The 21,719-nt window shown below is 63.1% G+C and overlaps 3 protein-coding genes across 10 annotated transcripts; 2 read left to right on the top strand and 1 right to left on the bottom strand.

Annotated features, from left to right (window-relative positions):
- The first annotated feature begins 3,114 nt into the window (after positions 1 to 3,114).
- On the top strand, positions 3,115 to 16,230 carry KANK3 (KN motif and ankyrin repeat domains 3). Of its 8 annotated transcripts, none has more exons than XM_074565582.1 (11): positions 3,115 to 3,371; positions 9,241 to 9,316; positions 9,601 to 11,316; positions 11,559 to 11,658; positions 11,816 to 12,019; positions 12,564 to 12,651; positions 12,974 to 13,193; positions 13,541 to 13,683; positions 14,008 to 14,208; positions 14,299 to 14,397; positions 14,701 to 16,230. In XM_074565582.1, exons 2-11 carry the CDS (start codon positions 9,280 to 9,282, stop codon positions 14,755 to 14,757), a joined length of 2,865 nt encoding a protein of 954 aa, XP_074421683.1. In that variant the 5' UTR covers positions 3,115 to 3,371; positions 9,241 to 9,279; the 3' UTR covers positions 14,758 to 16,230. The 8 variants fall into 8 exon arrangements, 7 of the variants coding, with proteins under 7 accessions (XP_074421683.1, XP_074421679.1, XP_074421685.1 ...); XM_074565578.1 differs by lacking the exon at positions 3,115 to 3,371 and adding an exon at positions 3,392 to 3,611; XR_012584462.1 differs by lacking the exon at positions 3,115 to 3,371 and adding an exon at positions 3,403 to 3,611 and having other exon boundaries at positions 13,885 to 14,208; positions 14,701 to 15,341.
- A 1,627-nt stretch (positions 16,231 to 17,857) lies between these two features.
- Positions 17,858 to 19,016, bottom strand: RPS28 (ribosomal protein S28). The gene is made up of 3 exons (XM_074565920.1): positions 18,928 to 19,016; positions 18,797 to 18,844; positions 17,858 to 18,111 (listed from the first exon to the last, which is right to left on the bottom strand). Exons 1-3 carry the CDS (start codon positions 18,964 to 18,966, stop codon positions 17,989 to 17,991), a joined length of 210 nt encoding a protein of 69 aa, XP_074422021.1. The 5' UTR covers positions 18,967 to 19,016; the 3' UTR covers positions 17,858 to 17,988.
- Positions 19,017 to 19,096: 80 nt separating this feature from the next.
- Positions 19,097 to 20,897, top strand: NDUFA7 (NADH:ubiquinone oxidoreductase subunit A7). Its single transcript, XM_074565919.1, has 4 exons — positions 19,097 to 19,200; positions 19,390 to 19,439; positions 19,519 to 19,668; positions 20,630 to 20,897. The coding sequence occupies exons 1-4, from the start codon at positions 19,150 to 19,152 to the stop codon at positions 20,724 to 20,726; spliced, it is 348 nt and encodes a 115-aa protein (XP_074422020.1). The 5' UTR covers positions 19,097 to 19,149; the 3' UTR covers positions 20,727 to 20,897.
- Positions 20,898 to 21,719: the final 822 nt, after the last annotated feature.

Below are 21,719 nucleotides of genomic sequence, written 5' to 3'. Positions count from 1 at the left end.
GCCACACGCATCAGGGGGACATAGGAAGGGGTGGCATGGAGCAGGAGGTCCCCAGGGAGCGGGTGACATTGCAGGGGTTCTGTATTTGATGCAGCTGCCACAGCACGGCCCTAAATGGAGTTCGAGGGAGTCCCCAGGAGGTGACAGGGGGGTGGCAGGTGGCAAGGGGGGAGGCTGTAGGCAAGGGCTCTGTGGGGTGGCTGTCCCACTGTCGGGGTTCGGTTTCCCCCAACGGCTTCAGCCTCTGCCGTCAGCCCCTTCCCCACCAGCCCAGCCAGGTCTGAGCCCAGTGCTGGCGTCCTGCAGCCCCCCGAGGACCCTTCCCCGGGTCCCACGGACCCACACACCCCTGGAGAGCTGGGGAAGCTGCTCCCGCTCCGCTCTCGGGCCCTTTGTTTTGCTGCAGCATCCCGGGGAGGAAGGATCTGAGCAGAGAGGCGAGGAGAGGAAACGAGCTTCCTGCCCGCTCCCAAACCTGCAGGCAGAAAAACAAGGACATCCTGCCACGGCAGCTGGGCAGGGAGAGCTGATCCCGCTGGGAGCGAGCCGGGCTGGTTCATCTCTGCAGCGCAGAGGCGTTCACACCACAGCGACCGCGCCAGGCAGAGCCCAGCCAGTCTTTGCCCGTGGGTCCCACGCCGTGCCCGTTCGTGACACCGCGGAGGGGACGATGGAGCCGGGAGTCGGGCTCGGGCAGGGGCGGCGGAGCTGGAGCAAGCGGAGATGAACTCGGGCGGCCAGGAAACGGCTGGAACACACCCCACCGGCTGCTTTTCCAGGTGCACCCTGAGCACGCACGGCTTCTCCCAGCCACCGTCAGCCTGCCCGGGACACCCAGGGCTTCAGGAGCCCGCTGCCCCAGAGAGGACCAAAACGCTCGGGGCTTTGGGAGCCTCCTGCCCCGGGAGCAAACGGGGTCGCCCAGGGCTGCAGTGAGCCGGGCAGCACGCAGGGCTGCAGCCCTTCCCCACCGGCATCTCCGGCAGCTTTTCCCAGGCTCCCTCCATCCAAGGGCCACCTGAACGAGGCAGGGTGACAGTAGAAGCTTCCTCGCAGCCAGCTGAAGGCCTGGCCGAGCTTTGTGTGTTTTCCTGGGTGCTGACACCCCTCCGTTTCTGGGCTGCATGCGGACGGACGTGGACGCAGCCTGTTCTGTCAGTCTGCGGCCGCTTCCAGCTCCTGGGGCTCTGTTCCCCGGCACGATGCGGAGGAGCACCCTGCCACGCTGCTGCACGTCACAACACACGTACTCCCTTTCCAACTGCCCTGGTGGGGAAACTGAGGCACGATCACATGCACAGCCCCAGTCAGCGCTGGCAGAGAGCAAAGGATTGGGATTCACAGGGAAAGCCATTTTTTGAGACCCTCTTCTGGACCAAAAAAAACAAAAAAAGCTTTTTAACGTTTCCGATGAATAGAAAACTCATCAGGTCCTGGAGCTTTTTGTTCAGGTGGATACTCTCAGGAGGGTCAGGGCCGGTTTCCCTGGCCAGCGCGAGGCCCAGGACGAGGGACAGCTGTGCCAGGCCCTGCCACGATGCCACGCAGAGCCCCAGACGGCTGAATTACAACACTCCAGCACCAGAAAACCATGGGGGTTTTGGCAAAACTGTCCCTACAACAGCGAGAAAAGCCTGGCTAACCCTCCTCACCCCTTGATGCAGGGTGATAAGAGAGATGCTGATTACGAGAGCTCAGTCCCAGGCTGTGGCAGTCCCTGATCCTTGCTGGGACTGAGCGTTCGGGTGGCTTTCACCCACGCAGGCACGCACCCGAACATCCGCAACCTCAGGGTTGCACCTTTACTGGCTTGAAGCTCGGTGCAGATGCCGGTGCAGCAGGAAAGCTGCCGACAGGCGCTGCCATTTGCCTCCAAGCCTGGGTTGGGCTGCGGCTGTCGGGGGCTGCTGGCCCGGGCGGGCGGGTGCCACAGCTCGGACTGGTCCTGGGTCAGCGTCCCGGGCCCCGGGGTGCAGCCGCCGCGCCGGCCATCAGCCGAGACTTGGGAAGCACTTTTCTCCGTGCCGCCTCCCGGGTGCAGTCGTGATTTACACGGGGTTAAACCACCGACCGGCCCTTGTGACTTCTCTTGCCGCGTATTTGAGATTCGCAGAGTTTCCGCGGAAAACGGTGAGTGTTAGAAATAAAGGCCGTGCCTTGGGTTTAATTCTTCTTGGTCACCAAAGCTTAAAGGCAGAGGAGTCTGATCTGTGCAGGGACCAACCCTCACACCTCTTGTTCAAAGGCTGCTGTTGAGTTTTTAGCCTGGAAACACCTCTGAGCTGCCACAGTTCTGTGCTCCAGCACCAAATTTAGGCACCCCCAAGCCTGTATTTCCACTGGGTGGTTCGAGGGCCCCCCACACACACCGTTTCCCAGCCCTGCCCCAGTGCCAGGGCGGCAGCAGTCCCATGGGCAAGGTCTGGCACCTGCAGAGCTGGGGCGACATCGCTTTCCCAAGCTCATTTTTCCTCAGTTCCCCCTTTATGTGTTTTTTTCCCTACCTTGGCAAGGAGGAAACAAGAATTGCCGTTTGGCAATGGGCGACATTTTTGTCGGATGTCGGAGAAGAGGAGACCTGGACGTGGGTCCTTCATGGAGCCCTCAGCCAGGCCGCGGGGCACGAGCTCTGCGGCGCGACCGGTGAGCAGACACCAGTGGGACCTCACTCATCGCGCCAGACTTTAGGACCTTTCCAGATGTGGACGGAGGAGGCAAGCCACTCGGCTACAGAGGACCCAACCAATTTCTTTGCCAAATAGTGACTTGAGAGGAGCGTGCTATTCTGGACCTGCTTTGGAGACAGAACGAGGGCATGAAGTCACCAAGTTCATTACCACAGGGTGCCGGAGAGGCCAAGTATGTAAATGGGTTGGAGAGGGACGAGGTCTGCCGGTGGAGGTAGATCCATTAGGGCTATTAAGGTATTTCCGTCCGGATGCAAACCCTTTCTCAGGAAGTCCCCAAGCTGCCAGCCGGCAGCTGGGAGGAACGCCGGGAAGCACATCTTGTTTCTCCTGCTCTTCCCGTGAGTAGTGTTACAGAAGCGTGTCTGTGGAAAAATACCTGGGGGGGGTTCAGCAGCTGAAAAGGAAAGAGAAAGAAGCAAAACTCCTTGCTGAGGGTGTCAGCATTGAGAGAAAGGTTGGAGCAGTGAGTGAGGGCGAGCTTTAAGGTGTGAAAGTGCCAGGGATCCCTGCGGGATGGAGGACGGCCCAGACCTCGGCAGCTGAGCGCCCGGCGCGTGAAGCAGGCGGGGAAGAAAGCTGGCAAGAAAAGGAGACAAACAGCCCGCTGCTGGGACAAGGGAGGGCTGCCAAAAACCCAGCGGGGCCAGGCCCAAGGAGCCCAACCGGGGCCAGCAGAACGGGGTGGGACACGGGCAGGCGGTGGGACACGGTTGGGACGAGGGCAGGCAGCACGCGAGGCCGTGGGGGCCGGGCAGGCTGGGGGGGCCTGCGCAGGGGGGAGGACGGTGGGGCACGGAGCTGGACCCCAGCCACCCGCAGGCCCCCTGCCAGCAGCGGAGTTGAGCTCAAGGCATGGGACACCCCACGGCCGAGGTGACACGGGAAGGGGATCCCTCTTTCTCCAGGGTCACCAGCCCCAAGGTGAGCAGAGCAGGGACGCCCCCATCCCCAGGGTGAGTGGAGTGGGGGCACCCCATCCCCAGGGGTAACCGGGACAGGGGATTCCCCGTCCCCAGGGTGATCGGGGTAGGGGACACCCCCCCTTCCCGGGCTCACCGGGACGCTCCTTCCCCCAGGGGACCGGCACGGGGGGATATCTCACCCCGGGGGTCCGCGGGGACGGGGACTCCCCCGAGGAGAGGGGGGCGGTGGGACCTCCGTGCCGGGGCGGGGGGGAGTGGGGACCCCGCCGAGGGTGAGCGGCCCGGGGGGCGGTGCCCGTCCCGGCCGGGACCCGGGGGCGATCCCCGCCCGCCCCCGCCCCGCCCCGGCCCGCTCCCGCCCGGCCCCGCTGCCGGCCCGCCCTCGGCCCGGGGCTGCGGCGGGCAGCGCTGCCCGGCGCCGCGGTGTAGCCCAGAGCCGCCGCCGGGCCCGGGACGGGGCCCCGCGCTGGGGCCCGGCTGCAGCCCAGACGCCCGGCCGGCGAGGTGAGGGGCGGCGGGGACGGGACGAGGCGGCGGGGACCGGCCGGCAGCGGCGGCTCCGGGAGCGGCTCCGGCGGCGGGGCGGGGGCCCGTCCCGGCGGCGCCCCGCAGGGCCCCTGGAGCCGCCGCCGCCCGGGGCCCGCCGAGGGGACGCTCCGGAGTCCCGGGGACCGCGGCGGGGTGGGGCGGCCCCGGCATCCCCCTCCTCGGGGGGCCTCGGGGGCTCCGCCCGGGCGGCACCGGGAGCGGGGCTTCTGCCCGCGACCAGGAGGGGCCGGTGCCGTCGGGGCCGGGCCGGGCCGCCCACCGCGGCTGGCGGGGGCGGGGAGACCCCGGGGGGTCTCCTGGGCTGGGGGCGGGCGCCCCGACGTGCGGGGGTGCGCAGGGTGCTGCGAGCACCCCGGGGTGCTGGGGACCCACAGGGCTGGGGGTGCTGGGAGGCACCCTGGGGTACTGGGGACCCGCAAGGTTGGGGGTGCTGGGAGGCACCCCGGGGTGCTGGGGACCCACAGGGCTGGGGGTGCTGCAGGCACCCCGGGGTGCTGCGGTGCTGTGGGGCTCCCCAAGTCGCTGGGGACCTGCAAGGTTGAGGGTGCTGGGAGGCACCCCAGGGTGCTGGGGACCCACAGGGCTGGGGGTGCTGGGAGGCACCCCGGGGTGCTGGGGACCCACAGGGCTGGGGGTGCTGCAGGCACCCCAGGGTGCTGGGGACCAGGGGCTGTGGCAGGGCACCCCAGGCTGCTGCAGGCCCCTCTGGGGTGCTGGAGGGCACACGGGGTGCTGCGGGGCTCGGGGTGCTCCCTGCGTGCACATGGAGTGTGCTCTGCATGTACCCCGACTGTGCCTGTGCGCCCTGGGTGTAAGTTTAACCATTTCGTCCCCGAGCACTTCCTCGCAGCAGGGTGATCCCAGGCCCGTGGGGCTCGTTGCCGACCCCAGGTGTCACCAGCCCTGGGGGAATCAGGGTGGTGCTGGTGGAAAATGCTGGTGGGCACCTCTGGCGAGGGTGCAGGACAAGTGGTAGATGTTTTCTAGTGGAGATACAGGAGGCTATAGAGCTCTAGGTGTGATGAGGCACGTAGAGCTGGTCCCCGTGAGAGTACATCTGCGTACAGACCGTGCGCCTGTTGTCCAGGCGTTGTGTGAGCTCGGGGAGGTCCCGGAGGTGCTGGAGTGGCTGCAGAGCCCGAGCAGCCACCGCAACCTCCCGACCAACCGGGCCGACGATGACGACAACTCCAGAAATAACAGCCCAACCCTGAAATTAGGCTGTTGAGAAGACTGAAGCATTTCCCTTTCCCTTTACATCCTTGGGTCAGCGCCGGTGCACCCACCCGCACGGGATCCGGCTCCTCCATGAGCAGCCCCAGCCTGGACAGCATGGCCAAGGTGGCCTGGGCAAGCGGACGCAGGGACAGCATGCGGCACGGAGCACGGGCCATCCGGTACGGCCCCGGGGCAGGAGATGGGGCCGGGATGGTGTGATGAGCCTCGGATACCTCCTGCCCACACCCAGCCTGCAGCGCCGGCGGGTGACGCTGCAGGTGATGGGCCCGCGTGACGGCTGGTCCGTGTGAGGAGCCCAAATCCCAGCAGGTTGCTGGCAGCGGAAGAAGCCGTGTGCTTGCTCAGTGGTTTCCCTTTAACTTTGGAACAGCCTCAGCCCCGAGCTTCGGCGCTTATCGCCTGTGTGCAGCTTCGAGGGAAGCGTGCCTGGCCGAGATAAATCAAGTCGCGCTGGCCAGGGCTGCTCTGGACTCTGTTCTTCTCACATTCCTCATGACCTCAGTATTTTGGCTCCGGAGGAGAGCTGGGGAGAGCCTCCCTGTGTTCGGCCCCGCCGGTGGAGTGGCTTGGGCTGCACGGTGGTGCGTGGCCAAGCCAGGGCGGGGGCTGCCCACTTGTGCCCCCGGCAAGGGAAAGGGATGAAAAGAGTCCGGAGCTTTAAAAATAGCTCCCCCAGGCCTGTCCTCTGCCAGCCCGGGGCCTGGGGACCCAGAGGGAGGTTTGCCCATGGACCTCGAGGCCGGCGCTCCCAGGGGGCTGGTTGGGGCTGGGGGCTGGGTACCAGGTGGTACCCGAGTTGTGCGAGGTGCCCGGGCTGCCCCGTCCCTGACATGGCTTTTTATTGTCATTGAGCGGAGCGGCTCCAGTTTTGGCCCCGAGTTTCCTGTGTTGGCGTCGGTACAATGGCAAGAGGTGGAAATGGAGGCGCGAGCCCAGGGCGCAGCGTAGCCCTGCCTCTGCGGGGACGACTGGGTCCCTGCGCGTCCTCCTCCTCACCCTCCCCTCGCTGCTGAGCCTCCCCAGCGACGCTTCGCTTGGTACCATCCCGCTTTTCTGCGGAATCGCCAGGGTTAGAAACAACGCTTGCATTTCTCCCGAGGGAAGCTGGGATGGGGCAGGGTGCCCTGCCTCCGGCACCCGAGCATCCCTGTGCCCAGCCCCGGCCACACCAAGCCCCAGTGCCCAGGGGAAAGGCCAAAGCTGCCGAAAATCAGCCTTTGGGATCAAAGTGACCGACATGGTCTTCCCCGTTGGGACTTCAGCCCAGGTGGAGAGCGGCTTCTCTTTGAACCGGTGCCGCGGTGATGGCGGCCGGCCGGGGACAAGGCCGGCTTTGTGCGGCCGGGCGGGCAGGTGCCGGCGGTGGCAGGGCTGTGGGTGTGGGGACTTAACCCTCTCACTGCTGCCAGGGCTGCCTGCCTCCATTGCTCATCCTTGCCAGCCCAAATCCAGCCCGCCGCTCGCTGCCAAGCCCACCGGCAGCCATGGGGCAGTTCACACGTCACAGGGAGCCCCATCGGGGTCCGCACACGGCGGGGACCCCGGGGCAATTTGCACGTGGTTGGGAGCCTGCAGGTCCCATCGGCCTGGGCCAGCCCTTTGTTTTGGAGCTGGGTGAAGGCAGAAGCTGCTGCCCTTTGTCCAGCTCATCCCATTGGATCAAACGTACTGGGGGCCGAGAGCCGGGGGGAGCTGCGGGAGGATCTCCCCCGGCTTTGGGGACGGGCAGCGTCAAGTCCCGCAGTTGACAGCGGCTGCTGGCGTTGGCTGAAGGGGCAGGAGGAGGTGGCATGGGGGACGAGCGGTGCGTCTCTGGGTCAGCGGAGGGGACAGCGGGGCAGCGCTTGCACCTTTGCCGCCAGTGGGATTGCGGTGTGGGAGGGCTCCTGGCCGAGGCGGCTTTTCCTGGCGCGGCCCCAGGCAGGACAATACCCGGCCGGGCGGCGGAAGGGAGCTGCCGGCCGCTTCCCCCGAGGAAACGCACCCGCTGGCTCTGGCCCCCGTTGCTCTCCCTCTTCCTCCCGTTTGATTTATGGCGTGCGCGGAGCCCAGCGGGAAGTTTGTCCTGGCCCTGGTGCTGTTTAACTACCTGCAGCGAGGACCGTGCGGAGGAGGAAGCCGGCTGCTTCCTGGGGCGGGAGGGATTAGACGAGGTGGGGGATGCGCAGGCACTTTTGAGCACAAAGCCGATGGTGTGGGAATGGGGGGGTGCCAGCACGGGCCCGGGACGTTCCCGAGGAAGGTGGAAGTTGGGATGTGCATCAGCCACGGATGGGTTGGTAGAGGAATGGGAGAGGGCCAGGATCCCGGGGACTGATGGGAAGCACCTCATCCCTGCCTGGTTGGACACAGCCCCTCGGCTCCGTGCGCTGGGGCTGACGGCGGGAGGCTGCCGCCTCTCCGGGGTGCCCAGCCTGAGCCTGGCCCGGCGCTGCCCGCGCCACGGCTGCTCCTCTGGCTTCTGGTAGTTGCGTGGTCACAGCACGCCATGGGCTGGCAACAACAGCAGCACGGCTGGGGCTGGGGGGCGGCAGGCAGCAGTGTCGTGGGCAGTGGGTGCAAGCTGGGGACCAGTGCATCGTCCCCAAGCTGGGTCGTGTGATGGGGGCGGCCACAGCATCTCTGTTAGAAACGCCTGGATCCTCCGGTTGTCCTGGGCAGGGGCTGTGGGGACGGATGCGGGTGTTTTTCTGATCCTGAGCCCTTCTCTGGGCAGCGCTGAGGCCCGGCTTCCCTTAGGGCTGTGTCGGAGCTGCCTTTCCTCTGTGGCGTGCCTCCTCCCCTGCTTTCTTCCAAAATTAGCCCGGTGCCAAATGTTTTACCCACGGCCACCTGTGCCCGTGGGCAGGGCCACTGCGTCCCCGCCAGGCAGAGACCCCACAGGTCCCCGGAGGGTGACACCACGCACAGGGGCAGTGGGTGCTCTTGGGGTGCTGTTTGCCCCCATCCCGCCCCCGCCAGGAGCGCTTCCCACCTGGGCCCTGGCACCCAGATTTTGCCAGATGTTGTGGCAGGGCCCAGCGGAGCGCTCACAGCTGGCATTTCCCCCCCTCTCCTCCCCCCCACCATGAACTCACCCCTGGACCGCAGCCGCATCCCGCTGGCTCTCCTCCAGCGCCTGGCTCCTGGGAAAACCAGGCTCCCGTTTCATTCCCCCCCCTACTCCCCCCCCGGCCTCTCGCTGGGCCTTACCCTGCGTTATCAAGAGGGAAAAGCAGGCAGGTCCCTGCTGGGGGGTCCCTGGCCCCAAGGCGGGGGTGGCCAGGCCAGGGCAGGGCACCCTGCCCTTTTCAAGCCCGGGCGGCGAGGATGGGCATCACACCCAGCGACCGACGGGTGCTGGCAGCTGCCTGCGGTCACGTGGCTTTGCAAAAGCATCAATTCCCTTTATCCAAAGCAAACTTCACTCAGAATCGCACCCGTAAAGGCCGCAGCCTCTTTTTTTTGTTTTTTTTTGGGGTTTTTTTTTTTGTTTTTTTTCTTTCTTCTTTTTTCCCCAGCCCGCTCCCCCAGCGCAGCCGAGCTCTGACTCATGACTCTGCACCCTCGGAGCTGGCAGCCCGACTGCCGCGGCCCTCCCGGCCCCGGGCTGCGAAGCATTCCTTAAATGTACAAACCCTGCCCAGCCCCACCGGCAGCGCCGCGCTCGCCCGCCCGCAGCCGCCTCCGGCGTCAGCCCCACGGCACCGGGGCCGGGGCAGGCGAAGGGGGGCCCGGTGGATGGCGAGGGGTGGCTGTGGGGATCTCCCCGGGCTGGGGGCAGTGGTTTGCGGCCTCATGGGGCTCACCGGCCCCCCATTTGCAGGGTTTCACCAGACGCGGCCCCGTTTTTGTTGCAGGTTGATGGTCCTCCGGTCAGCAGCATCCCGGGGGAGAAGATGGCTCAGCCTGCGCCCCTGAACCAGAACCTCCCAGGTAAAGGGACCGGGGTCATCACCGGGCAGGGACAGCAGGACCGTGAGGGTAGTGGCGGGGCTGAGCCGTCCCGTCCCGTCCCGATGGGTTTCCTCATCCCAGCACCGACCCCCTGACACTCGGCGGCACCGAGGGTGCCGGGGACAGGCCATCTGCTGGGCGCACTGCCAGCAGCATCGCGGTGGGGAGGGGGCCTGCAGGCTGCAAATCCCAGTATAACCCAGTTGCAACAGCCTTCCTGTCTCCACCAGGTCCCTGCCTAACCGTCCCTGCTCCTCTTGCAGATCTCGGGGGCCCGTTCTTGTACCGGGACCAGGACGATGGGGAGAAGAGCTCATATTCAGTGGAAACCCCCTATGGCTTCCTCCTGGACCTGGATTTCCTGAAATATGTTGATGACATCGAAAGCGGCCAAACGCTCAAGAAAGTCCCGCTGCCTCGCAGGGCAAAAGGGGCCCGGCAGCCGCCCAGTGCCCTGCGCAGCCCCAGCAGCCATACCAGCGCCTGGACCTCCACCGAGTCCCTCGCCTCCACGGCCAGTGAGGAGGGCAGGACCGCGCTGCTGCTGTCCCCGCACGGCCGGGCACCCCTGGAGCCCCCGAACAAGCCAACCTCCCACCCCGTCTCGCCACCGCCGCCGGTGCGGCTGCTCCCACCTCCCACCCGCAAGTGCCTGGTGCGAAACCCACGGGTGGAGAAGACCTTGCTGGAGACGAGCAGGAGGTTGGAGCAGGAGCAGGGCCATTTGCAGGGTATTGGTGGTCCCTCCCACGGTGGCCCGCCAGGTGCCCCGAGTCAGCCACCCCCCTGGGTGCCGGTGGGCGCCGAGGGCCAGGCAGGCTGGGGACGGGCGAGCCCCGGCAGCTCGGGGCGCAGCACACCAGCGGCGGGGCTCAGCGCTGCCCCGCTGCAGCACGTGCGGGAGCAGATGGCCGCGGCCCTGCGGCAGCTCCGGGACCTGGAGGAACAGGTGAAAACCATCCCCCTCCTGGAGACGCAGATCTGCGAGCTGAAGAGGGAGAAGGCGAAGCTGATGGAGAAGCTGTCGGCAGAGCCCGGTGAGGCTTTCGGTCACCCCTCCGGCTCCGAGGCAGCGGCGGGAGGCGAGGAGCCGCCCCGAGTGGGGCCGGAGAGCGAAGCAGAACCAGCAAAGGGGCGAGCGAGCAAGATCGCCGAGCTGAGGAAGCTGACGGAGAAGCTGGCTGTGGCAGAGCGGGGCAGCAGGGCTTTGCCAGGCAGGAGCCCCAGGGCTGCCGAGAGGCCGTGCCGCTCCGTGGCGGTCGGTGAGGACCGGGCCATGACTGATGCCGTCTTCTACTACCGGTCGCAGCAGGAGGGCGGCGACGTGCCGGATGGCGGGACGAGGGAGCGCAGGGATGCGGCCGTCTGGGTGCTGGAGTCCTCACTGGGGCTGGCCAGCGAGGCGGAGCGGGAGCTGGAGCTGCTGCAGCAGACGGTGGGGCACCAGAAGGAGGTGATCGCCCTGATGGAGGGGCACCTGCGGGAGGCCACACGGGAGCTGGAGGAGCTGCGGCTGGAGGTGTGCGCCCGCCGGCCCCAAGGGCGGGCGGACAAGGAGGTGACAGCCAAGCCGCAGGTGGCCGAGGTGCTGGTGGAGGCGGCGGTGGTGACGCAGAGCCGGGCAGCCGGCGACCCCCCGGAGACGGCAGAAGCGGGCGTGGAGTGCTGCCCGCCGACCGCCTGCGTCGGGGTGGGCTGCCACCCCGACGGGCGGGACGTGGCAGTCGGCCCCGATTCGGCCGCCAGGTGCGAAGACAAGGGCAGCCAGACCGAGGTGGGCAGCGCTGGCCCAGCAGGCGAGGAGACAGAGCCCGGCGCGGGCGATGCCCCGAGCAGCCCCTCGGCGCAGGGTGCGGGAGCAATGGGGGGGTCGTGCCAGGGCAGCCCAGCCCCCAGGGCAGCCACGCCAGAGACGACGCACCGCGGCCAGGACCCGTCCCTGGTGCGGGATGGTGGAGCTGCCCCAAGCCCTGCGGCCGGTGAGTCGGCTCCGGGGATGACAATGGGGTCTGGGTTGGGACATTCCTGCAGGAAGGGAGAGGGTGGCCCTGTTGGGGACAGCACCTGCAAGGCTAACGCTACCTGTGTCACAGCAGCTGCCTGCACGCTGCCCATGTCCCTCCTGTGCCCACCCTGGGGTCCGGTGGGTTTGGGGTACCCGGGCAGCCGTGCAGGGACGTTCCTTCTTTCTGGCCCTTGACACCCGTCTCTCTGCCCCCAGGAGCCCTGAAGTCCATCATGAAGAAGCGGGACGGTCCCCCCCGGAGTGAGGCCGAGGGTAGCAAGAAGAGCCTGCAGTTTGTGGGCGTGCTGAACGGGGAGTACGTGCTGAGGGGCTTCTGCCACCCCGCCCCGGGCCAGCCCTGGCCCCCAGCATCCCCGGCCTGGGCTGGGGGCAGTGGCAGTGGGGGGTCTGGAGGGGTCCAGCTGGGTGCCGTGTTGCCACTGGGCAACACGTACCTTGTACCCTCCGTGCAGGTACGAGAGCACGTCCAGCGAGGAGGAGGAGGAGGAGGAAGGAGACAGCTCCTCCGAGAAGGCTTCGGCCGACAGCTCCGATAGCGAGGAGCAGGGGGACACCGACACCTCAGACGAAGAGGTCGGGGAAGGCAAGAGCGAGCCAGGACGGGAACGTGAGGGGGACGGTGTGACCCTGCCAGAACCCCCTGAGGTGAAAGAGAAGTAAGTGCCGCTGGGGAAGGCTCTGTTGCCCCGCACAGCTGGGAGCCACGGGCTAGCACCAGCCCCGCTGACTCGGGGCGTCTGCCCTGGTTTCGGTGCAGCCAATGGGAAAAACATATTCAGCTCCTGCAGAAATCATTTGGCAGGAAAAAATCCTTCCAGCTTCTTGGGTCTGCTAAGGAAAGGATGAGGCTGAGGCCCCAAATGCCTCTTTGCTGGAGAATTTGGAGGGGAAAAAAAAAAAGAAACCCAACAGCCCTTAATGGCATTTTTCAACAAAAGGAAAAAAAATTGGCCTAAAAATGGGTAAATGGTGCCTGAGCACGTCCCTATAAGGCTCGGTTCAGCAGGGGTTTGCAGAGGCTGAAGCTGCTGGGGTGCAACCATCGGGCTGGATGTTGCACCGCGGGGAGCTCCTGGAGGCTCGCAGGCATCGGGGAGAGGAACGGAATCCCCACGGGGGAGCTCGGGGTGCCCCCCCGCCGGCGCGGCGTTGGTGGGGCGCCGCAGCCCCGCGCCGCAGACGCCCTCGTGCTCTCCCCAGGTTCGAGCTGAGCCCCAGGATGCGGGAGGCCTGCCTCATCGTCAAGACCCACCTGGGCCACCCCGGGGCCACCAAGAGCAAAGAGGTGGTGAGTGGGGTGCTGCGGGTGGGACCGCACGCCCGGCCCCTGCCAGGGTCCTCCCCCCGGCGCTGGCCCTCCCCAGAGATGGGCCAGCAAAGCCCAGCTCAGCGCCTTCCCCCAAAAGACAGCCCTTTGCTCCAGGATTTGTCCCAGATACCTCGAAACCTGTGTGGACTCGGCTCGGGCCATCCCAGCATGGTTTTGGGGCTTCAGGGTCGTCCCTTCACCCAGTCCCCTGTGGAGCGGGGAGGGCTGCGGGGCTGTGCAGAGGGTCGGGGGTGGGGGATGGAGCCGCAGCCCCCAGCTCAGCACCGCTCGCCGCCCGCAGCTCGCCAGCAGCGGCCTGGTCCTGCAGGAGTGGTTCCGTCTGTCCAGCCAGAAGTCGTCCGTCCCCGACACGGTCGCCAACCACCTCCTGGCCTTCGCCGAGGTCTCGCCGGCTCTCCTGGCCCACGTGGTGAACCTGGCAGACGGGAACGGCAACACGGCCCTGCACTACAGTGTCTCCCACTCCAACTTCCACATCGTGCGGCTGCTGCTGGACACGGGTCAGTGTTCCCGAGCCCCGGGAACGTCCCCCTGCCACCGTCCCACTGTGCTCCAGGTCACATCCTGGCCATGACAAACGTGTGGGGAAGGCGCTGGCAGCAGAGGGGCAGGGAGAGCTGCCCTGGGCTGGGGGGGGGTGGTTTGAGCAGCCACCCCAGCCCTTTGGGAGCCCAGATTCGATGTGGGGGGGGACGGGACCCATCGCAGGTCTGTGCCCACGGGGCTGTGGGACAGCTCGCAGCACCCTGGGCAGGGTGGGCACCAGGCACGTGGCTGGGTCTGTGCCCCCCACCAGCCCCACAGCACCCTGAGCCCCCCCTCCCCCCTGCTCTGCCCATCCCCGCAGGGGTCTGTAATGTGGACCACCAGAACAAAGCCGGCTACACAGCTCTCATGCTGGCAGCGCTGGCGGCTGTTGAGCAGGAAGACGACATGAACGTGGTCAGGAGGCTCTTCAGCATGGGCAATGTCAATGCCAAGGCCAGCCAGGTTGGTGTGGACGGGGGGCCACCACGTCCTGACCCTCTTCCCCCCCCCCCAAGGAGCTGCCAGGGCTACGCTTGGCTCCTTCAAGGGCAGGCCTGTGTCTCCAAAACATGGAAGGGCCGGTACATGGGGAGGGCATCACATTAGGAGCTGCTTCTGCCTGGTATCAGGGCTCTCAAGGTCTCACCCACCCCTCATCTCCAGCCAGGGAGGTGCTCAGAGACCCTGTGGGCACTGGGGATGGCAGTGGTCCCTCCCTGGGGCAGCGGGAAGAGCAGGTAGCACAGCCGGAGCGGGAGCAGCCTGGCAGTGTCCCTTGCCTCGCAGGCTGGCCAGACGGCGCTGATGCTGGCCGTCAGCCACGGCCGGCAGGAGATGGTGGAAGCCCTGCTCGCCTGCGGAGCCGACGTGAACCTGCAGGACGAGGAGGGCTCGACTGCGCTGATGTGCGCCTGCGAGCACGGCCGCGTGGAAACGGTGAAGCTGCTGCTGGCTCAGCCCAGCTGCAACGTCTCCATCGTGGACAGCGTAAGCCTCGGCCGCTGGGGCCCGGGCACACTTGCCCACCCCGTGTCGTGTCCCCAGACCCCTTTCCAACTGCTCTCCCTTCCTTTTTAGGACGGTAACAACGCCGTCGCCATCGCACTGGAGGCCGGCCACAGCAACATCGCCGTGCTCCTCTATGCCCACCTCAACGGCACGAAGGCGCAGCTGCCCGTGAGTACTGCGCCCCTCCCCCAGCTCTGCCACCTGCCCGGTCCCACACAAGGACCATGGAGGTGGCACCATGGCACTGGCTCAGCTGCATGGTGGGCGGGTGGCCCCATAGGAGGGGCCAGGGCTGTGACACAGATGATGCTCCCCAGGAAGGGGGACCTTCTGCAGGGGCGAGAGCAGAGCGTCCCAGGTGCCACATGCTTGGTGCATCCTCAGCAGCAGGGACCCAGCCTGCTTGGCCCCGACCAGGAGTCACTGGAGGGGTGTCTCTGGTGACATTTTGTGACTGTGCTCTCTCTGCAGCAGGGAACGTCACCGACGGCCACCAAGGGCCCTGGGAGCCCAAAGAAACCAAATTAAAGTGACTTTTGGATCCAGCTAGGGGCCAGCTGTGTGACACCATCACCACTAGGCTGGGATTTATGTCCCCTCTCCTGCCACTCCTTTGTGTGCTGAATCACTCTGTGGCTGCAGATGCTTTAACCCTCCTGGCACTAGAGCAGGCGGCGTCCCCGGGCCTCACTCGCCGTCTCTGCTGCTGGAAGCACAGCCACCTTGCTCCCCCACAAGTGACAGAAGAGCCAAGCATCAAGTGACCTTGGGGTGGGAAACGCAGCGTGTGGAAGCGGGCCCCATCCCCTCTGCTCCCCCCCACAACCTGGGAGCCCTCCGCAAGTCACCGACTCACTGGAACAGCAGAAAACAAACGCAGCCCCTGGTTTCTGCTCTGAGCAGGGCTGCGGGAGAGCGGGCAGCAGCTCCTGGACCCCGCTGTGCGGTGCCAGCAGGGAAACGGTGCTCAGCGATGGGAGAGGGGACACAAACCAGCTGGTTAACGCTGCCTCAGGCTGGGAGCACTTCCAGACTGAAGTACTTGCCCTTCTTTTGTGGCATTTCCTTTCCTGGCTGAAATCCGAATCGTTTCTAGCACATGCACACAAAGCAAAAAAAAAAAAATTATATTGCTTATTCAAAGGATGGAGTTCAATGCGAAATCACTTGGTAATTTGATTTGCTAAATGGGAACAAAACTTCTGGGCGCTTGGGGCAGCAGCCGAGCTGACAGAAGGGGGTCAAGACCCATGAACACGTTTAAGGACTAAGACTGCCCCGCCGATACCCCACAGGAGGAGCAGGGACCTTTTCCCAAGGGAAAGATAGCACTCACTCCCTAAACTTTTCCCATTTTAAACAGCCTCGCAGCCGCTGACTGTGAAGGGAAGGAGAGCCCACACCCACGTCCCTCTCCGCCCGCTTTCCTTCCCAAAAGCGGGGAGAGCGGCTGAGGATGGCTCCAAGGAAAAAGACCGGCAAGAAGAGCTGGGAGAGCGCTGGGGGCTGCGGAGATGGATGTGTATGTCGAAGGACGTGTGCGCATCTGTGCGAGTGCGTGTGCAGCAGGCAGGGTGGGACAGACAGAGTAAGGACTAAGGACCAGGAGGAAGAAGAGGCTTTTGCATGTGAAGCCGGCTCCGCTCTCTGAATCCTTCACGAAGGTATTGCGTATCGCAGCCCCCACCTCTGCTCCTTGGCCCAGCCTCCCCCAGAATCACTCCTGCCCACGCCGGCCTGGCCTGAGCCACGCTGTCAGCTGGGAAGCGCTCCCCAAGGAACTTGTTCTGGGCAAGACGCCGCTGTCCTCGAAGCGTTTCAGCTTTACACTGAAGTTAACATACGATGCTCACAGCCACTCTCTAGTACACTGCTCTGTATGTATTCTGTACTCACTGCTTTGGTTTCACAGGTTTGTTTACTGATATTTTAATACTGATGTTTATTTTTAAGATATAAATAAAATTTTAAAGTAAAATTATTTTGAAATATTACAGTGACCATGGGCATTCTCCTGCCTCTTTGTCTGGCTCAAGCTAAAAACCTCAGAAGAGCTTCAGCCAAGGGACAGCCTGGCACAGCCCTCGCCCTGAGCAGTTGCCCGCATGTTTCGATTCATTCCCCACAAGTTTATTAACTGGCTGCCTCCATCGGTCTGGTTTTCTTCCAAGCTGAACTGTCCCAGTCAGGAACCTGACTCGGGTACCATGGTGTCTTCTGGCCTGTTTCGCTCCACAGGACCAAGAGGGACCGCTGGGACCAGACACAGCCCTTCGCTGATACTAAGCTGCATTAGTAAAGGACAACCATCAGATTGAGAGTGACGATGCAAAGCCACCTCCCCCTCCTCATGTGGCCAAGGGCCACACTGACCCCACAGGGGCGTTCGGGAAGGGCTACAGCTGCTCTGAGCCACCTCCACCACAAGTTCACTTGCCTGGCCACCAACTGCCAGCTGATGCCTCCTTGTCTCAAGTCACTCAGCACAGTCAGGGCCAGCAGCTGCCAGAGCAAAAGTTTACTTCATCTGGCAGCTGAAATAAACTCCGAGGTGGACTTCTTGCACTCATAGCTAGTTCCCGAAAGCTCTGCTATGTCACAGGAGTCAGGGGAATGGGGACTTGCCCAATGCTCCAATACTGAGCCACCACCAAAGAAGAATCAAGAACTAGATCAAGCAACAGCGGAAGCACATATTGAAAAGGGCTTTCTCTAGAGAGCACAAAATGCACATCAGGCTGCCCACGAGCTGACCAGGTCACAACTAACACCTGCAGGAAGGGAAAAAAACCCCAAGCACTCTTCCAACGCCAGTCCTAAGAGCAATCCTCACTATCTGTTTAGCGATTTGAACACCCATTCCAGAAGTGCCCTCCTCAGCTTTAGGATACCCCAGCCCTCAGTTCCACCTGCCACCAAAGTGCCTTAATCAAGGGCAGGACATTGAAGAATGAACACTCCCATCAGAGACCAGATCAGGAGCCGCAGACCCAGTATCACTCTATTACCAGATGGAAAATACCAGTACTTAAAAAACAGCCCCGGAACTGTGACCATTTTCAGGCTCACTTCTACTTTTTAATAACCTAAAACAATAAATCTAGTGAATTGTGTGGTGGAAGGGAACCTTAAAGAAGAAAATAAGTGAGATTGATTTGCTAACTCTTTTAAGAGAGAGAGAGACAAGCACTGACTCTCTGTGGGTGACTGGCAGCAAAGACAGCAAGTAGGTGTATTTATAGCAGCATTTATAGAATAGCTTACTGAGGACAGAAAGGCAGAAGCAGCAGGCTGTTGCTTTGCAAGCTGGTACAAAGCTTGACTTTCAACTTGTAGTTACATTCCACAGAAGTCTAGGAAGTTTAGCAGTGCTGCCTTACTGGTTACATACAGAAAGACGCTTACCAGAAAGGTCGGGATTAAGGCTGCTGTAATCAAAACAGAGAGCTCTTTTTGTTGTGACAGGTTAATAAAAATGCAAGAACACAGTAACATTTCAATGAATGCATTACATGCAGCCTCAGTAAGAAGCAGGGTGTGCTTCTGTCCCTCTGCTGAACCCAACAAGAGACAGGTGCTACGGGCTGCAACAGACTCACACATTCAATGAGAGGCCCAGGCAAGGGACTACTGAAAAAACCCTTTATTGCACCAAGGCCGCCGCCACGCTCCTCTCCATCCATGCCCTGTGCCTGGCCAGGCAGGAGCCAGCCAGCTGTGAGGCTCCGTCACCCGAAGGAGAGCGGCAGAAGCCAGGGCTCAGCGCAGCCGCCGGGCCTCACGCTCCGACTCCAGCAGGGTGAGGACGTCGCCTTCGCGCACCGGCCCCTTCACATTGCGGATGATGGAGCGGCTGGTGTCATCCATGAACTCCACACGCACCTGTGGGGCGAGATGGTGTCAGCCCGGCCCAGCTGTTGTTCCAAATCCGGGTTCTTTTATCCCGGTGTGCACGAAGCCAATATACACACAAAAGCGAGATATTTGTTTATCTCATTTCTGTGCAGAGAATGATGCTGGGTGGTTCATCCACAAGGCTCATGCCCCTCAGGCTGGCACGCAGTAAGCATTTATACCTTTTAAGTAACAGTTAATCAACAGTTATCAGTATTTCCTAGTTCCACACTTAGCCGTCCAACCTGCTCTAGCTGACCCTGCTTTGACAGGGGTCTGGAACCTTCAAAGGTCCCTTCCAACCCCTGCCATTCTGTGACTACCAGCGGTTATTACTATGCCTCGTCCCTACTTAAAGCCGCAGCATCCTCTCTTTTCACTCCACACGCCCCGTGAGGAGGCGGCTTTTGTTAGCAGGGGGCTCTTCCTACCCGAGGGCGGGCGTTTTACTGTGTCAATTAGGACAGCTCGCTCATAGTTCAAATAACTTCGTCTACGGCCTTATTAGCAGTTCCATTCCCCTTGAGCTTACCTTGGTATTTCCATATTTTGACGGCATCCCCCTGTTCGTTCTCCAGGGCCCCACCTCGCTAACTAATGACAGCGCTTAATCGTACCCTTCGCTTCTGGTACTCCCCCAACATGGCGGCCCCCGCCCGCCCGCCCCGCTCACCTGCGTGCACTGTCCCTGCGAGCCGGTCCGGCCGAGCACTTTAGTCACCTGCAGGGACAGAGAAGGGGATTAGCGCGGTCCCGGTGCCGGTGTCCCCCCACCCCGGGCCCGCTGTCCCCCCCGGTCCCTACCCTGGCCAGCTTGATGGGCTGCACGCGGCTGGTGTCCATGGCGGCCACAGGGAGAAAGGGGCGGGGCTTCCCCTCCCCGTCTTACACAGGGCCAAATCTCGCGAGAACCAGCCCGCGGGCCCCTCCCACCCTCGGCCCCGTATAGTCCCAAATCTCGCGAGAACCACCCCGCTCCCGGCATCCCCCGCGGCGCGCGCGTCCCTGCCCTTCACAGTAGCCAAGATGGCGACGGCCACTCGCCTCATCCAGCGCTTCCGCAACTTCTTAGCGGGGGTAAGGGCGGTCCTGGTCCCGGTTCTGGCCCCGGTCCACAGCTCCGCCGGGCCTACAGGGTGGTGCGCGCCTCCCGCGGGCCGCTGCCCGGCGCCGGCGGCTCCGTAGAGCCGCCGGCGCCGGGCAGTCGGCCCGCGGGAGGCGCGCAACGCCCGGCATCGCCTGAGACGCTCTCGCCTTCCCTTGCAGCGGGACCTCCAGGCCAAGCTGGCGCTGCGCTACGACGAGATCTCCAAGAGGTAGCGGTGGGGCTGACAGGGCTGAGGGGTTTTGTCTCGCTGGCCGCCACTGAAGTTCTTAGAACCGTTCTTTGTCTAGAACCCAGCCGCCGCCTCGGCTCCCGGTGGGTCCCAGCCATAAGTTCGCCAACAACTATTACTGTAGCCGGGACGGGCGGCGAGAGTCTCTCCCGCCTATCGTGGTCGCGACAGCGCAGAAGACCATCGCTGCGGGGGCTCAAGCTGGCAGGTAGGTCTGAGCTGCAACTGTTTGACCTGAGTGGGTTGGAGCCTTGTGGGCTAAGTGCAAGGTCCTGTTCATGGGTCGAGGCAATCCCAAGTGCAAATCTAGGTTAGGCAGAGAATGGCAGGAGAGCAGCCCTGAGGAGAAGGACTTGGTGGTTGAGGAGCTCAACGCACCACGGCAACGTGCGCTGGCAGCCCAGAAACCCCCCGCAGCCTGGGCTGCATCCCCAGCAGCGTGGGCAGCAGGGCGAGGGGGGGATTCTGCCCCTCTGCTCCGCTCGGGGGAGACCCCCCTGCAGTGCTGCCTCCAGCGCTGGGGCACCGACAGCAGAAGGACATGGAGCTGTTGGAGCGGGGCCAGAGGAGGCCCCGGAGATGCTGGGAGGGCTGGAGCCCCTCTGCTGGGAGGACAGGCTGAGAGAGCTGGGGGGGTTCAGCCTGGGGAAGAGGAGGCTCCGGGGAGACATTATACCAACCTTTCAGTACTTAAAGGAGGCTTATAAGAAAGATGGGAATAAACTTTTTACAAGGGCCTGTTGTGATAAGACAAAGGGTAATGGCTTTAAACTAAAAGAGGGAAAAATCAAACTAGATATAAGGAAGAAATTGTTTGGTGTGAGGGTGGTGAGCCCCTGGCCCAGGTTGCCCAGAGGGGTGGTAGATGCCCTATCCCTGGAGGGGTTCAAGGCCAGGTTGGACGGGGCTCTGAGCAACCTCATCTAGTTGAAGATGTGCCTGCTCATAGCACAGGGGTTGGGACTAGATGACCTTTAAAGGTCCTTTCCATCCCAAACTATTCTATGATTCTGTGGTTTGGCATTGTTAGACTAACGGTTGGACTTGATGATCTTAAACATCTTTTACAACCTAAATGATTCTGTGACTGTAATAAAAGCTGTACTCCTGATTAAATCAGGGTCTGGTTTTCATGGTGTTTACTCAAGGATCTCCTCTCTCTACCGCAGTTCAGGCTCTGCAGTGACAACGGCTGAGAAAAAACCAGTAACACCAGGACCAGTACTTAAGAAGTGGGAAATTTCAAAAGACCAGCCCTATTTGTGAGAAATAAACATGACGAGGCTGGATGTGCAGGTCAGAGTTTGTTATACAGCAGCACTCTGATGGGGAGGCTTGTGGCGGATTTTGCTACAGCGATGTGGTGTGGAACTTGTCCTAGTGCTGCTGATGCATAACTAATAAATATATTTAAAGCTGTGACTATTCCCCACACCACCCTTTTGTCTGTTCTACTTGAATTACGCATATTACTACTCTTGGATGTTGTTTGGGTGTAAGGTTTTCTTGAAAGAGTAGCAACTGGGGCAATCCCAAGCACAGACCCAGGCTGGGCAGAGAATGGCTGGAGAGCAGCCCTGAGGAGAAGGACTTGGGGGTGTCGGTGGGGGAGAAGCTCCACACGCCCCGGCACCGTGCGCTGGCAGCCCAGAAACCCCCTGCAGCCTGGGCTGCATCCCCAACAGCGTGGGCAGCAGGGCGAGGGGGGGATTCTGCCCCTCTGCTCCGCTCGGGGGAGACCCCCCTGCAGTGCTGCCTCCAGCGCTGGGGCACCGACAGCAGAAGGACACGGAGCTGTTGGAGCGGGGCCAGAGGAGGCCCCGGAGATGCTGGGAGGGCTGGAGCCCCTCTGCTGGGAGGACAGGCTGAGAGAGCTGGGGGGGTTCAGCCTGGAGAAGAGAAGGCTCCGGGGAGACCTTCCAGCCCCTTTCAGTCCCTAAAGGGGCTCCAGGAAAGCTGGGGAGGGACTCTGGAGCAGGGAGGGGAGCCATGGGACGAGGGGGAAGGGTTTGAAACTGGAAGAGGGGAGATTGAGGTGAGATGTGAGGCAGAAATTGTTTGGTGTGAGGGGGGTGAGCCCCTGGCCCAGGTTGCCCCGAGAAGCTGTGGCTGCCCCATCCCTGGAGGGGTTCAAGGCCAGGTTGGCCGGGGCTTGGAGCAACCTGGGCTGGTGGGAGGTGTCCCTGCCCAGGGCAGGGGGTGGCACTGGGTGGGCTTTAAGGTCCCTTCCAACCCAAACCGTTCTATGATCCTATGAAT

The sequence above is a fragment of the Larus michahellis genome, chromosome 23 (assembly GCF_964199755.1).
Source record: "Larus michahellis chromosome 23, bLarMic1.1, whole genome shotgun sequence".
Lineage (NCBI taxonomy): Eukaryota > Metazoa > Chordata > Aves > Charadriiformes > Laridae > Larus > Larus michahellis.
The sequence above is the reverse complement of the archived record's forward strand: the minus strand, read 5'-3'. Positions and strand labels throughout refer to the sequence as shown.

Excerpts from the sequence above, each read along its gene's own strand:
- KANK3 (XM_074565578.1), top strand. The coding sequence starts at position 3,543 with ATGGGACACCCCACGGCCGAGGTGACACGGGAAGGGGATCCCTCTTTC. Across the intron at positions 12,652-12,973 it reads CCACCAAGAGCAAAGAGGTG|CTCGCCAGCAGCGGCCTGGT; the intron begins GTGAGTGGGGTG and ends CGCCGCCCGCAG. Across the intron at positions 13,194-13,540 it reads GCGGCTGCTGCTGGACACGG|GGGTCTGTAATGTGGACCAC; the intron begins GTCAGTGTTCCC and ends CCATCCCCGCAG.
- RPS28 (XM_074565920.1), bottom strand. The coding sequence starts at position 18,966 with ATGGACACCAGCCGCGTGCAGCCCATCAAGCTGGCCAGG. Across the intron at positions 18,845-18,927 it reads AGCCCATCAAGCTGGCCAGG|GTGACTAAAGTGCTCGGCCG; the intron begins GTAGGGACCGGG and ends CTGTCCCTGCAG. Across the intron at positions 18,112-18,796 it reads CGCAGGGACAGTGCACGCAG|GTGCGTGTGGAGTTCATGGA; the intron begins GTGAGCGGGGCG and ends CTCGCCCCACAG.
- NDUFA7 (XM_074565919.1), top strand. The coding sequence starts at position 19,150 with ATGGCGACGGCCACTCGCCTCATCCAGCGCTTCCGCAACTTCTTAGCG. Across the intron at positions 19,201-19,389 it reads TCCGCAACTTCTTAGCGGGG|CGGGACCTCCAGGCCAAGCT; the intron begins GTAAGGGCGGTC and ends CTTCCCTTGCAG. Across the intron at positions 19,669-20,629 it reads GCGGGGGCTCAAGCTGGCAG|TTCAGGCTCTGCAGTGACAA; the intron begins GTAGGTCTGAGC and ends TCTCTACCGCAG.